Source organism: Talaromyces atroroseus (genome assembly GCF_001907595.1).
Source record: "Talaromyces atroroseus strain IBT 11181 chromosome Unknown scaffold_5, whole genome shotgun sequence".
In the NCBI taxonomy this organism is placed as follows: domain Eukaryota; kingdom Fungi; phylum Ascomycota; class Eurotiomycetes; order Eurotiales; family Trichocomaceae; genus Talaromyces; species Talaromyces atroroseus.
The window spans coordinates 1,097,879-1,112,163 of NW_017971437.1; the positions used below are offsets into that span (position 1 = coordinate 1,097,879).

At 51.9% G+C, this 14,285-nt stretch overlaps 7 protein-coding genes across 7 annotated transcripts; 3 read left to right on the forward strand and 4 right to left on the reverse strand.

Annotated features, from left to right (window-relative positions):
* Window positions 1-35: 35 nt before the first annotated feature.
* UA08_04834 (hypothetical protein) lies at window positions 36-2,067 on the reverse strand (the record flags this gene model as incomplete). The annotated part of the gene is made up of 6 exons (XM_020267146.1): window positions 36-224; window positions 300-902; window positions 961-1,341; window positions 1,413-1,885; window positions 1,943-1,978; window positions 2,034-2,067. 6 exons carry the CDS (start codon window positions 2,065-2,067, stop codon window positions 36-38), a joined length of 1,716 nt encoding a protein of 571 aa, XP_020120337.1.
* A 302-nt stretch (window positions 2,068-2,369) lies between these two features.
* UA08_04835 (Methylthioribulose-1-phosphate dehydratase) lies at window positions 2,370-3,231 on the reverse strand (the record flags this gene model as incomplete). The annotated part of the gene is made up of 3 exons (XM_020267147.1): window positions 2,370-2,496; window positions 2,548-3,023; window positions 3,076-3,231. 3 exons carry the CDS (start codon window positions 3,229-3,231, stop codon window positions 2,370-2,372), a joined length of 759 nt encoding a protein of 252 aa, XP_020120330.1.
* An 809-nt stretch (window positions 3,232-4,040) lies between these two features.
* On the forward strand, window positions 4,041-5,995 carry UA08_04836 (Calnexin-like protein; the record flags this gene model as incomplete). The annotated part of the gene is made up of 5 exons (XM_020267149.1): window positions 4,041-4,172; window positions 4,238-4,520; window positions 4,589-4,719; window positions 4,775-5,428; window positions 5,501-5,995. 5 exons carry the CDS (start codon window positions 4,041-4,043, stop codon window positions 5,993-5,995), a joined length of 1,695 nt encoding a protein of 564 aa, XP_020120329.1.
* Window positions 5,996-7,244: 1,249 nt separating this feature from the next.
* Window positions 7,245-9,134, forward strand: UA08_04837 (putative methylmalonate-semialdehyde dehydrogenase; the record flags this gene model as incomplete). The annotated part of the gene is made up of 3 exons (XM_020267150.1): window positions 7,245-7,953; window positions 8,014-8,651; window positions 8,718-9,134. 3 exons carry the CDS (start codon window positions 7,245-7,247, stop codon window positions 9,132-9,134), a joined length of 1,764 nt encoding a protein of 587 aa, XP_020120297.1.
* Window positions 9,135-9,514: 380 nt separating this feature from the next.
* On the reverse strand, window positions 9,515-10,408 carry UA08_04838 (hypothetical protein; the record flags this gene model as incomplete). The annotated part of the gene is made up of 4 exons (XM_020267151.1): window positions 9,515-9,640; window positions 9,716-10,192; window positions 10,249-10,290; window positions 10,355-10,408. The coding sequence occupies 4 exons, from the start codon at window positions 10,406-10,408 to the stop codon at window positions 9,515-9,517; spliced, it is 699 nt and encodes a 232-aa protein (XP_020120298.1).
* A 520-nt stretch (window positions 10,409-10,928) lies between these two features.
* Window positions 10,929-12,501, forward strand: UA08_04839 (hypothetical protein; the record flags this gene model as incomplete). The annotated part of the gene is made up of 3 exons (XM_020267152.1): window positions 10,929-10,967; window positions 11,018-11,077; window positions 11,137-12,501. 3 exons carry the CDS (start codon window positions 10,929-10,931, stop codon window positions 12,499-12,501), a joined length of 1,464 nt encoding a protein of 487 aa, XP_020120299.1.
* A 229-nt stretch (window positions 12,502-12,730) lies between these two features.
* UA08_04840 (Thioredoxin reductase) lies at window positions 12,731-13,985 on the reverse strand (the record flags this gene model as incomplete). Its single annotated transcript, XM_020267153.1, has 3 exons — window positions 12,731-12,924; window positions 12,986-13,885; window positions 13,964-13,985. 3 exons carry the CDS (start codon window positions 13,983-13,985, stop codon window positions 12,731-12,733), a joined length of 1,116 nt encoding a protein of 371 aa, XP_020120300.1.
* Between the last annotated feature and the right edge of the window lie 300 nt (window positions 13,986-14,285).

Genomic DNA, 14,285 nt, shown 5'->3' on the forward strand with positions numbered 1-14,285 from the left:
GCAATACAGGAAATTGTCATGGTACTTGGTAGCCTCTACTGTGTCTCCTCTGCTGCAACAGCCGCCGCAACGGCCGCTGCTCTCTCTTCATCAGCATCCTGCGGTGCAGCTTCACTGGTAGGCACAGCTGTTTCTTCTGCACCCCGGTTTTCTGGAGGATATAACGGGTTGCCATCCTCTCCGGCATCAAGCTGCAGCAGAAAGCTTTCCCAGAGTTCAATCAACTAGACAACCATTAGAACAAGCCGTTTTTTAGAATAATGCATAAAAGGGGGGAAAAAAACGGCCGCAGGATTTACCTCTTTCTGAGCTTCCACGGCTCCTTCTAAGAAAGTCTCCACACCCGACTTGAAATCTTCCACTTTCTCCTTTTCAAACCTTTCCAGCTCGTTCCTCATCAGCCGCCCCATGTCCTCAAAAAGGAGCCGGCTCTGATGGACCTTCCGTTCTGCATCGGCGACATCTGCGTTGATCTGGTTAATACGATCCTGCTGTGATTTGCCTTGCCGGAGTATCTTTTCTTGTGTATTCCTCCTCTTCAGCAGTTCCGCTTCTGCTGCATGCCAGCTATGGAAAGACTTTTGTCGCTGCGCGAAAGAGGTTTTGATGCTACCGATTATCCGGATATACTCATCGATGGTGATACCTAGCGTAAGAATATCCTGCTGTGCCTGTCGTTCATAAAGTTCTCGTATCCGCAACTGGAGATCCGATAGACCCTCTAGAGGGCCCGAAAGACTTGATGATAGTTCAACGGTGGCTAGTGCATGGAGAGACGAAGAAAAGTCACCGGCAGCCTCGGCAAGACCTTTTCTTTGCGCAACAACAGTATCAATTGCTTTCATTAAAGCTTTGAGTTGGCTCTCCAATGCATCGAGGTAGATTTTGCGGTCATGAAACCACTGTCATCAATAGTCAGTCCTACTTCTCGTAAACTCCAGGCAAAATGGAATTCCTCACATCGTCATGCTCTACAAACTTCCCACCTCCACCAACAGACAGGCCTAACGAGCCAAACATGCCCTTGCTCTGCCCTAAATCAGGCTCGCGGTTTTCTTTGTTCTTCACATCAATTCCAAAGGTCTCGCTTTCCAGAAATATCTTGAGATCAGCATCGTGTTGGAGTATTGGGTGCGCTGCGATCTTGTTGACCATGCGCTCCAAGGCAGCTCTCCGAGATTCGACAAAGTTGGTATCGAAACGGCCAACAGCCTGCTTTTCTGGCGGAGGTGGAACAACAACACCTGGATTGTTATTGTGTAGTTGGTTGTAAATCCACAAAAAGTCCCTGTAACGGCGGCTGACTTCGAATTCAGGTCGGCGATACGCTTTCGAGGTAGTCTGTATTGCGCAAGGTTAGGCGGCCGTAAGATTTCTAGCATATTGGTTTGGGAGGGAAAAAGAGACCCCACCTTCGTGCGAATCTGATATACAATATGGCTGCTGGTCAAATCACCGACTTTATGAGGGTCGCCCACGGTAATGTTAAACGTTGGTTTGGCAGCTTGTTCCACGCTTATACTAGGCTGAGTCTGCCTCTTCTGCTGCGGTCCTTCGACGCCGGGAAATTGCACTGGCGGAGGGTTGCCGGTTCTTTGCTGTTCGTCGCTCTGGTCGATGGGTGTTCCGGTCGACGGTTGGGCGTTGGAAACGTTTCGCGCACCCACGGACTCCTTCAGCGGTGGTGTAGGGGCCTCTGCTATAATAGATGACTCGCCTAAAGGCCCCAAAGGATCTGTTGTATCATCGACTGCTTCCAATTTGGTGACCTGCGCGCTGATTTTTCGATGTGCCCTGGGGCCCCGTCGAGCAGGGGACTGCGGTGCGGCTAAAGATTCGTGCGTCGTCGCGTGCGTAGAAGTAATTGTAGTATTCGTTGAGCTCTCTATAGGCCACTATATTAGAACTGCGCGAAATAGTTTCCCATGATGGCAGCACCTACCGCTTTGCCGGGACGTTGTAGACTGCGAAGGCTCGTCTGGATAGACAGGCTATCAGTATCAGATCGCAGCGATCAAATGTCGGGTACTCACCGCCCCAAGGGGATTCGCTCTCGTGGATATCCATAATGACAGGCTATTTGCAGAAGTATACGAAACACCAGCAAAATAACACAATTGGGAGCTGGCGGTGGGAAGGTGCGTGGAGAGGGCAGTGTGGAGGGGATCTTGAGATGACGGAGGTTGGAGTTGGCTGCATGGAAGAGAGAGGCGGCTTCCGGCGGAGCTAACTATCTATGTAAAGCTCGTGGTTGGCCACAGGCAGCCGCAATAAATAAATACACTACTGACTGTCTAAAGCATATATGCGTAGCTCAGTATTTACCATGTTTATTGATATTTATTTACATCGGCATGCGGACTACATAGCTATTTCGAGCTCTTGTTGATATCCCAAGGCAATCCGACTTTGTGCATCTCCACCGCGAGTTGGAAGAGGTAGTCCAGACTTTCGCACTGTGTCTTCGCCTTGGCAGGAGTATCGCCCCAGACATAGCTGAGATCAGTTAGCACTTCAGTGTTGGAACTAGGCCCTGAAAATACTTACATTCCGTGCCGGCGAACCAACACCGCGTAGGTGTCTGGGTTGGCGTCAATGGCTTTCTCGAGCCCCTCCGTAAGGTCTTCCTCGAAAGGCGTGTTTTCAATAATGGGAATGCGCAGCGTGTCGTGATAGTTGTGCATCCCTTTGCCTTTGCCTTTAGGGATGCCCTTGATTTGCTCGATGTTGCTGATTTCAAAATAGCCCTCCTTGCCGAATTCTCGCTCTACTAGCAGTGTCACGAGAACGGCCCACTGCGAGTGTGTATGGATGCAGCACATGGCTCCGCGCTCAAACGCAGTCAGGAACAGCGGGGCGCAGTCTGATGGCTTGAGATTCTGTGGCTTGCGAATATATTTGCGCGCGGAGGGCGGGTATTTGGGCGTTGGGAATTCCATCACGAAGATGTTTTGAGGCTTAATCAGCTCCTTCTGGACTCCAGAGGGCGCAAGGAAGATGTGGTCTCCGTGACGAATCGACGTCTGTTAGCATGCATTAGCAAAATACATCCGCAGACCTGAAGAAAACACCTACCCCGCCGCCTGTGCCAGTGACCCATCCCCAAGTGTAGAATTTCCGGCACAGCTCTGGGATGAGGTTTGCAGGATGTTCCGGGTCCGAGGACTGTACAAGGTGGTCGTTGTTATCGTCAGGGCCGTTCGCGCTGACGGCGATTTGGTTGTCTGCCATGCCGGTTCAAAAGGAATATCGACTGTCGCTGGTTCTTGTTGCCAACCTGTCAGAGTTCACAATGTTGATTGATTGTATGAAATTCTTCCGCGGGGCATGTGCCGCCATCGCCGCTCTGATTGGCCCGATCGGTGGCCAACTCTGATTGGATGGGCTGCTGACGAATGCAGTGCGATCATTGGCGGACTCGGCCATCAAGCAACACGCCCAATTAGTGCAGCACATGCCCGAAGAGGACGCCAGTTCGTGACAGGTTGCATCGATGCACTCATTTACGTGGTAGTACTAGAAGTATCGTAGTATAGTATACGCAGCAGCACTTGAGGATTGACGGCTAGCTGGTGGGGTCCGGCTGCTACTAGCCGCATCTTATTGATACTACGCCTCTACGGCGAGTCTACAAGCACGCAGCTCTACACTCGTGGAGCGCCATGAGGATTATTCGCTGTGTGCAAGATGCTGCCTGTAGCCCTGTCGTCCAGACGCGCGACTATGAGCGACTGAATAAAGCAGAAGAAAAGACAATCCCAAAAGAGGCTCCCTGCGGTGACACGTGAGGCCCACCGCGGCCAGCTTACATAAGAGGCGCTACCGTGGGAGCTGGGCCCCGGCGGACCAACGAGAAGAGGCCACCTTTGACGATTCGCAGAGCTTCAAGTTATATAGCCCTTTCCCCCGGTTTCCATCTCGTTTCCCTTCTGTGTTGTTGTGGTTGCTGCTGATCTGTCCCCGTGTCCTCTTCTCCATCTCTCCTTAGGAAAGAGAGCTGTTGATTCTGTTCCTCTTCTCTCCTCAATCAAGCTATCGCCATGCGCTTCAACGCTGCTTTGACTTCGGCCCTGGTGTCGTCGGCGGGCCTGATGGGCCACGTCCTCGCCGACGACACTGAAGCCCCAGCTCCCGATGCCACTGCCTCTGGCATTGAGCGCCCTACCTTCACTGTACGCAGTGGCTTCGTCCTCTCTTTGATTCTGTTCACTTGCTAACCTAGCTTCTCTCCCACCAGCCTACGACCCTCAAAGCTCCCTTCCTCGAGCAGTTCACCGACGACTGGGAGCAGCGATGGACTCCTTCTCACGCCAAGAAGGAGGACTCCTCCTCGGAAGAGGACTGGGCCTATGTTGGAGAGTGGGCCGTTGAGGAGCCTACCGTATTCAAGGGCATCGAGGGCGACAAGGGTCTGGTGTTGAAGAACGCTGCTGCCCACCACGCCATCTCTGCCAAATTCCCCAAAAAGATTGACAACAAGGGCAAGACTCTAGTTGTCCAGTACGAGGTCAAGCCACAGAGTGAGTCAACCCGCACCCCCTTCCCTTCCTAGTTTGGGTACACCGTAAACTGACAGTTGCCTCTATAGACTCACTTGTCTGCGGCGGCGCCTACTTGAAGCTGCTCCAAGAAAACAAGAAGCTTCACGCAGAGGAATTCTCCAACTCCTCCCCATACGTGATCATGTTCGGTCCTGACAAGTGCGGAAGCACCAACAAGGTAAGGAGATAGATACAGTCAGCTGCGTGGACGGGGTTATATTAACGCTAGCTAGGTCCACTTCATCTTCAAACACAAGAACCCCAAGACTGGCGAATACGAGGAGAAGCACTTGACCAGCCCCCCTACCGCCCGCACTGAGAAGACTACTTCCGTCTACACCCTCATTGTCAACCCCGACCAGAGCTTCGAGATCTTGATCAACGGCGACAACGTCAAGAACGGCACTCTCCTTGAGAGTTTCGCTCCCCCCGTCAACCCCCCTAAAGAAATCGACGACCCCAAGGACAAGAAGCCCAGCAACTGGGTTGATGAGGCCAAGATCCCCGACCCCGAAGCCACCAAGCCCGAGGACTGGGACGAAGAAGCTCCATTCGAGATTCCTGATGAGGAAGCTACCAAGCCTGACGACTGGTTGGAGGACGAGCCACTTACCATCCCAGACCCCGAGGCTGAGAAGCCTGAAGATTGGGATGACGAGGAAGATGGTGACTGGCTGGCCCCTACCGTTGCCAACCCCGCATGCGCCGAAGTGTCTGGATGTGGTCCCTGGAGCGCTCCATTGATCAAGAACCCTCAATACAAGGGCAAGTGGTCTGCTCCTCTGATTGACAACCCGGCCTACAAGGGACCATGGGCTCCTCGCAAGATCGCCAACCCCGACTTCTATGAGGACAAGACTCCATCCAACTTTGAACCTATGGGAGCTGTAAGTAATTCGGAGCATTTTGATTCTTGCTGTGAGCGCTACTAACCGGCGCTTTTACTTTTTTTTTTTCAGATTGGATTTGAACTCTGGACCATGCAAAACGAGATCCTCTTTGACAACATCTACATTGGCCACTCTGTTGAAGACGCTGCTGCCCTCCGCGAGGAGACCTGGGCTGTCAAGAAGCCCATCGAACTTCTTGAGGAGGAAGCCGCCAAGCCTAAGGTTGAGAAGAAGGCTACAACGGACGTCAAATTCCAGGAGGACCCAGTCGCTTTCGTCCGCCAAAAGGTTGAACTCTTCATCGACCTTGTCCAGCAAGATCCTATTGAGGCCGCCAAGACCGTTCCTGAAGTCGCTGGTAGCATCGGTGCTATTGTTCTTGCTACCGTTCTACTTATTTTCAGTGCCATCTTTGGCGGCAGCTCTGCTCCAGCCAAGGCTGCTGAGAAGGGCAAGGCCGCTGCTACTGCTACCAAGGAGAAGACTGCCGAGGCCGTCAGCTCCGGCGCAGACGCTGCCAAGGCCGCCACCAAGCGCACAACCCGATCCTCTGCTGCCGAGTAAAGCTTGCTCCTTAGAAGAGGGAAGTTGAATAGTTTTATTCTCAGGAGATGTTACACGGATCAAGTTCGTTAATGCACAATTGTCTTTGAGCCTGTGCCAACCTTTTTTTTTTTTTTTCTCTCTGCTTTTGTGCTAGCACAGTTGTAAAAGTAGTTATTATGAACCGCAATGTATGATGGGAAGAACACAGCTGGAAGCAAAGGTCCTAAGTAAAGAAAGCTAGCACTCAGTAAACTTGAAGGAGACTTTTTTTTAATATCTTTTTGTTTGAGACTCAACTCATGCAATAAATTCCGCTTGCTTTGGTTAATTAGTGGCCACAACCCCGCAGGTTGCAAAATTACCCCAGTTTTTGGCTGTATTTATTTTGCACTTACTATATTAGGCAATTTTTAGCATCGCAACAGCACAAATTTTGAACACACGCATCAACTAAGCTGTCTTTCTTGGCTTTCAGTCAGCCAGCCAAAGATGGGGGCTATTCTAGTTGGCCTTGAGATCCTTGGTCAGCATCACGCTGAAAGTGTTATTATATCTTGCTAGACATTTAAGAATATGTCTCTCTCTACCAGGTACTTTCAGGGGTGTGCTACAAGGGATTAGGGCATCTGCCTTCCTCTCCCTTTTGTGCTAGGTTAGGGTTCAAGACTGTGATTGTGTGATGTACCGACCAGCCCGTCCTCTATCGATAGTCACAAAACTGACAATGTACTCTCGAGGCAACTCAGTATGAATGAATCTTCACTCGATCTTCCGGCATGGCTGCACTTTTACTGAACATTTCCTCTTTCGGAGCTCCAGATCGCGACTTTGTCTTAGAGAGCTAGGAGTACATATATATTCCAGGAGCACAGATTCCGAAACTTACGGAATGGCGATTATTCCGCTCAATTGCAGATTTTGCACACCCATTTGTTGTATCCACAGGAGTCCTAAGTCACCATTCATTCCATCAAACATCCAGATTTCTGCACGTTTATAAGGTTTCTTGCGTCCATAAGCAGCCCGCTTGTTACCGACGGCGGATAAGATAAGCCGGCTATCATCCGTCATTTCGGCGGCAGCAGCCAATCACCGGCGTCTGCGGGGGTTCGGCTCGTTGTCCGCGCCTAGCAGCTCACCGATAACTATCACTCTCGCTCTCTCTCTTGCTGGACTATAACTACAGCCAGACTCTCGGTTCAAGTACTAGCACTGTGTTGTATGCTCCTCTGATTATATCCATTTCGTTCATTTATTTGACAGCACGATGGCTGCTCGTCACTCTCTTGTCCGCGGCATCCCTGCTCTCCGCACCGTCGCTCCCTCTACTGGCTTTAGCGCCAGATCACTAGCTGCAGCTGCGAGGACTGCTACCAAGTCAACAGCAACTCCATCGCCAGTGCACGCTTCTGTGCCACTCTCGATTAGGAGGCATCTCCATGTAACCGCTCGTCGTGCTGCCCAGTACGGCACCACATCTGCCGCCTCCACGACGACTGAACATCCCACCTCCCACGAGCCCATCGCCAGCCCAATAGACACGACCAACTTCATCGACAATGAGTTTGTCACCTCCAAGGCCACAGACTGGATCGACCTCCATGATCCAGCAACGAACAATCTAGTCACTCGTGTGCCTCAAAGCACCGATGAGGAGCTTAAAGCTGCCGTTCTTTCGGCCGAAAAGGCCTTCCCTGCGTGGCGCGCCACCAGCATCATAGCAAAGCAAGAGATCATGTTCAAATTTGTTAGTCTCATTCGCCGAGATTGGGACCGTCTTGCTGCGTCTATCACCCTTGAGCAAGGCAAGACCTTTGCAGATGCTAAGGGCGATGTTCTTCGTGGTCTCCAGGTTGCCGAGACAGCCTGTGGCATCACGTCGCAGCTCACCGGGGACATCCTTGAAGTCGCCAAGGATATGGAGACCCGTAGCTATAGGGAGCCTCTTGGTGTTGTTGCCGCTATTTGCCCATTCAGTGAGAATCTAGCCCTTGACTTGGTATAACAATCGTAAGAAGCTAACCAGGTGGCTACAGACTTTCCCGCCATGATTCCTCTTTGGTGTATTCCAGTTGCCACCATTACTGGTAACTGCATTGTCATCAAACCCTCCGAGCGTGACCCCGGCGCTGCTATGATCCTGGCCGAACTGGCTCGTGAAGCCGGCTTCCCTCCTGGTGTCATCAACATTATACACGGAGCCCACAAGACCGTCGACTTCATCCTTGACGAGCCTGCGATCAAGGCCATCTCCTTTGTCGGCGGCAACCGTGCTGGTGAATACATCTACTCTCGCGGCAGTGCCAATGGCAAGCGCGTGCAAGCCAACCTGGGCGCCAAGAACCATGCCACCGTCCTGCCTGACAGTAACAAGAACCATGCTCTGAACGCCATTGCCGGCGCCGCATTTGGTGCCGCCGGCCAACGATGCATGGCTCTAAGCACATTGGTCATGGTTGGGGAGACTAAGGAGTGGCTGCCCGAGCTCGCAGAGCGAGCAAAGCAGCTTCAAGTCAACGGTGGATTCGAGTCAGGTGCTGATCTTGGCCCTGTTATCAGCCCTCAAAGCAAGAAGCGCATCGAAGATTTGATTGCCTCTGCTGAGAAAGAAGGTGCCACTATTCTTCTGGACGGCCGTGGCTACAAGCCTGAGAAATATCCCAACGGAAACTGGGTAAGACACTCTCCGCTTCTGCACCGAAAAGCACAGGACGAGAAACTAATACTATCATATTCATAGATTGCCCCTACAATCATCACCAACGTCACCCCAGACATGACCTGCTACAAGGAGGAAATCTTTGGACCAGTTCTGGTGTGCCTGAACGTCGACACGCTCGACGACGCCATAGCCCTCACCAACAAAAACGAGTACGGCAACGGGGCAGCAATCTTCACAACGTCCGGATCGTCCGCTTCTCGTTTCCAGAAGAACATTGAAGCCGGCCAGCTCGGCATCAACGTGCCAATCCCCGTCCCTCTGCCCATGTTTTCCTTTACCGGAAACAAGAAGAGCATCGCTGGAGGCGGTGCTAATACCTTTTATGGAAAGCCCGGTTTGCAATTCTACACGCAGCAAAAGACCGTGACGAGTCTGTGGCGCAGTGAGGATGCTTCGCATACCCGGGCTAGTGTTGTCATGCCTACGCATAAATAAGAGATTGAGTTGATCTGTCTCGTGTTTTTTTTTTTTTTTTTTTTTTCTTTTGACCCCTTCGATGATATTTTTTAGCGGATTGTCTGTAATGTAATGACTGAAACAAAATGGGGACACATGCGATTAGTGAAATATTCATGCTACGATGAGATAATTACGAGAAGCAGAGAAAAAATACAAATCAGTACTTTTATAATGCCATGATTTCATTCATCTATGCTAGGCAAAAAAAAAAAAGGGGGGGGGGGGGTGGCACTAGGCAAATGCTAACCATCTATCTCGAGAGAACGTCCATGATAATGCCTACCCATTCTACTAAACGTGACAATCTCGACAATCTTCATGAGCGAATGAAGCTTCTAATCGCCTGCCTTCCATGTTCACTGCTCGTTTGGTCCCTGATAGTCGTAGACCAGACGGCCAATCAACCATTTTCCAGATTTGTCGGTGACAACGAGACGACGCGTGTGCCAGCGTTGACCGTTGATAGTTTCAAAGCCCCAGATCTGTAGAGTAAAAAACTTGTATCAGCAAGACGGATCCCTGGACAAGAAAGACAAGTATGGAGGATATATACATACCTGTTCAGCGGTCCATCCAGCCTCACTCTTCACCCAATTCTGCAACCACAATCCCTCACCTTCACCGTACGATACCCCATCCTTGTCCTCAATCTCATCGACAATAAAGCCATCATCCGGGTTACCCTCTAGATCGACTTCGCCTTTGAGGAACTTCACAATCTTCTCCTCCTTTGGGGTAGTCTGCACGTCCACACTAGGGCGCACTTTACCATCACCAGCATCAGGCTTGGAGGCCCGAATCAACCGACTCTGGCCATTGATAGATCCAAAGATGCGGTCCGTGTGAGGCCGCACACGCCAATCCGCAGTGCGACTTTCGGTAGACTTGATGTTGCCCGTGGCGGTCTGGTTGACGACGATCTTGGTGACGGGGGCATTGGCTGGATCGTCGCTGTTGGGCTGGACGGTTTCGCTGATGGCGAGCGTGACGGTGGCTACGCTGATGGCTTTGCGCATGAGCCAGCCGATGCCTTGCTATTTTGTGTCAGTGGTTCGGTCTTTATATAAGGCTGCTTGGGGGGGAGGCGTACAAGAGCCAGGATGGCGTCGGTGTCGGTGGACAGGCTTTTGTTCTGTGAGCGTAGTCAGCAACTGTTCTCTCTCCAAGGCATGCTAGCTAGTGATCAGCAAGCGTACCAGGACGAACACGCCGTTGAGGTTCTGGAGGGTGATCTCTGGAGGGGAAGCCATGGTGATGCGACGACACACGTAGAGAGTGGAAGAATCAAAAGATGGGAAGACTGAGGGTGACAGGAGGGACTCCTCTCTATTTATACCCGGTTCCTCCGCTGCAACGTTTCAGAGTTCGTTCTCTCTTTGCAGTCAATGTCCGAGGTATACAAGCAAGAGCACACGATGGCCGTGCAACAGCAGCGACGATTGCATGTGCTGCCCCCACTTACTACGTGAGCTAGTCCTCGATTGTGTGCTATAGTGGCCGTTGCTATGAGCCAAAGCCTGCTTGCTCCTTGCATGTGCCATGCAGTGATGCTTGCTCCCTGACATTATTTTGTGGGTTGTTACCAGTTGCCATACTACAGTATACATACAGCATGTACTGTATGCTGTGATACGATACCATACGTACATACATACATGCATACGGAGCTACCCCTGGCGGTCCCGCGGCCCAATCGCGCTTTCCGGCAGACAACAACAGACTTCGTCCACGACAACGTCAACAACAACCACCACCAGGCATCGCAGAACAATGTCTCTCAACAAGAAATACGCCAATCTGCCCGATCTGGTGCGTATGCTCACATCGTCGCGCCTGCTTAATCTGACGTGCGTACCCAGGATCTTGCGCCAGACGTCTACGAGACACCAGATTTAACGGATGGAGCGTCGACCGTGCCGGTACGTCCGTTCACTCGATCACCCAAGAATCAAATCTAACTGGAACCAACCATGAGCAGACAGCCACCGTCCGCACCAACTCCGACTCGGACGATGAGACGAACCCAGACATCGACCGCAACAACCTCAACGCCGACGAGGCCAGGCTACACTTCCTTCGCGCCAGCGGTGTCAGCGCCCGCGACATTGACTTCTCCGATACCATTGCCACAAAGCGACGAGCGTACAAGTCTCGGTCCGCGAATCGAAGACGCCGCCATGGTCACGATGGCACAGAGGAAATTGGAGACATTAGCGACAGCGATACCGACGGTCAGGAATCGTTTGAACGCAAACTGGCTCGACTAAGGAGAGAGACCGAAGAATTGAATGCCGAGCTAAAAAGAAGAGAACAGCAAAGACAGGACAAGGGGGATGGAGCGGAAGACGAGAAGGAGCAGGAGATGAGGGAAGCAGAAGACGGGATTCTCGAACTGAGCAAGGCTTTGGATAACATCCATTACTCGTCTACACGGATGAACAAGCCGTCCTCAGATGCTGCTCTCTCGCGCAAATTAGCAGGGGCTGGTCCGGATACATTGGAAAAGGACAAAAAGACGTCCTCTACCGAGAAGAGGGACACCTTGTCTGCACCAACGACAGCATCGTTGGCGCCATCGCCATCAGGCCTTCTTGAGCATGCGGCATCCTTTGATACCCGCCTTGCCTTGATCGAGGCTTCATTAGGCATATCCACCGGATCGAATCCATTCTTCTCAACAACAGACACCCAACCACAGCTACGGCCCGTCTTACCAACTCTCGAGCATCTCGCATCACAACTGACCGCGTTGACGAGCACCCTCGGCGGGCCCCCTGCAACATCCAATGCTATTTCCGCAACCGCCCCCTCTATTACAACCACGGCACAGCTAGAATCATTATCATTGCGAATCAAAAAACTCACAGCTGACGCAGAAAATCTAGCCAGCTCGCGTCGACGCGCCAATGAAGCCGCCGCCAGAGCGCACGCTGATCCGACCTCCGGCGACGCCTTTGCATCATCCTCCAGTGCTACAGAACTAAACATCGCGGATGCTGCCGCATCCGCGTCCTCAAACGAACAAGCAGCCAAAATCCAGGCACTATACGCGACACTACCCACTATCCAATCCCTGCACCCTCTACTCCCCAGCGTGCTCGAGCGTCTTCGCTCCCTCCGAGCAATCCATGCAGGCGCCGCACAGGCAAGCGAGACACTTGACGCGCTCGAAAAGGACCAGGCGGAAATGAGCAAGGAGATTGAGCAATGGCGCGAGGGACTGAAAATCGTTGAAGAAAAAGTCCGCGAAAGCGAGGTCGCCATGAAGAAGAATATCGAATATGTCGGACCGTGGGTGGATGACTTGAAGAAGAGGATGGATGATTTAGAGAAGCATCTGTAGAGCGTTGATTGATACCCCCTGATCCGAATTCTATTCATATAAACATAATTGCAAATAACAATAGCGCACAAATTCTATTTGTCTATTCATCTATCTATGAACATCCAAGTCATACCCAATAATGCGCATTCATCAGATAGGGAGAGAAACCGCTAATATATCAAAAGTAAAAAAAAAAAAAAAGAGAAAGCTCTATAATTCAGGGAAAAAAAAAAAGACAGGAACAAATCTATAACAGCGGGTTCTGTTTATATTCCGCTGTAGCCGGCTTTCCCTCTTTCTTCGTTTGACCGTTCTGTTCGGCCGCCGCAGGCTCAATACGGGTCTGTCCAGCCTCCGTCTTGACGGCGGGTGTTTCGTCGTCTGCGGACTCTTCTTCGGCGAGGAATTTCTCCGCTTCGAGGGCGGCGATGCAGCCGGATCCTGTAAATTAAAAATGTCAGACTAGAACTGGGAAAGGAAGGAGAAGAGAAAGATAACATACCTGCACTGGTAATTGCCTGTCTGTATCGCTTATCCTGAACATCACCAGCAGCAAAAACACCTGGAACAGATGTGTAGCTCGTACCAGGCTGGGTGACGAGGTAGCCCTCGGAATCCAATTCGACCTGGCCCTTGACAAGGGCCGTGGCGGGGTCATGACCAACAGCGTAGAAAAGACCATTAGCATCAACAGTCTCCTCTTCACCGGTAATGACGTTCTTGACCTTGAGATGGGTCATGAGACCCCTTGGCCCGTCCTCGCCAACAACCTGTGTAGCAACCGTGTTGAAGCGCACCGTAACCTTGGGGTTAGCCAGGAGCCGCTTAGCCATAGCCCGACTGGCGCGAAGCTTATCCTTGCGCACAAGCACAGTGACATGACTGCCGTACTTGGTCAAGAACATAGCCTCCTCCGCAGCCGAATCACCACCACCAATGACAAACAACGGCTTGTTTCTGAAAATCGGGACCGCACCGTCGCACACAGCGCAAGCCGAAATGCCGTTTTGCCAGTACTTCTCTTCGCCGGGGAGGTCGAGACGACGAGCATTTGCGCCCGTCGCTATGATGACTGCGTCGGCGGTATGGGCTGGTTCCTCCTCGGGGCCATCAGACCATTCCTTCCACAGCCGGAAAGGTCGCTTGCTCAGGTCGATGCGCGTGATGGTCTCCGTGATGATCTCGGTGCCGAAGCGGGCTGATTGCTTGCGCATGTTCTCCATGAGCTCGGCGCCTCCGATGCCAGTCGGGAAGCCCGGGAAGTTCTCAATGTCGGTGGTCGTTGTTAGTTGACCGCCGGCTGCTGTGCCGCCTGCGAGCATGCCCTCGTACATGACGGGTTTGAGCTCGGCTCGCGAGAGGTAGATGGCTGCGGTGTGGGCAGCCGGGCCGGAGCCGATGACTATATGTGAGTGTTAGTACCAGTCAACTCCTCGCCTGTTACACTTCCCCCCTTTATGTTGTTTCTGGGTTGACATACTAACGACTTTAGAGTGAACCATCTTCTTTTGCACTGTTGAAGACGATGTGGTATTCTGCTGCAAGGACGACGCGGCGGCGGCAGACAGTCCGAGGGAGCGAAGAGAGAAGGAAGAAAAACGTCGAAGCGCCGAGGAAAACACGGTGAATGACTTTATGATCTCGCTCAACAAGGGACCCGTTGAGCGACGTGGAAGTGAAATAGGGCGGGGGTGATGGTTTTTCGAAGAGGGAGCAGGGGCAAGATCAACAGAGCAGAGAAAGATTTTATGGAATATGCAAAACCTGATTGCCGGGGACCTGGTGGCACTTTATGTCCGAGA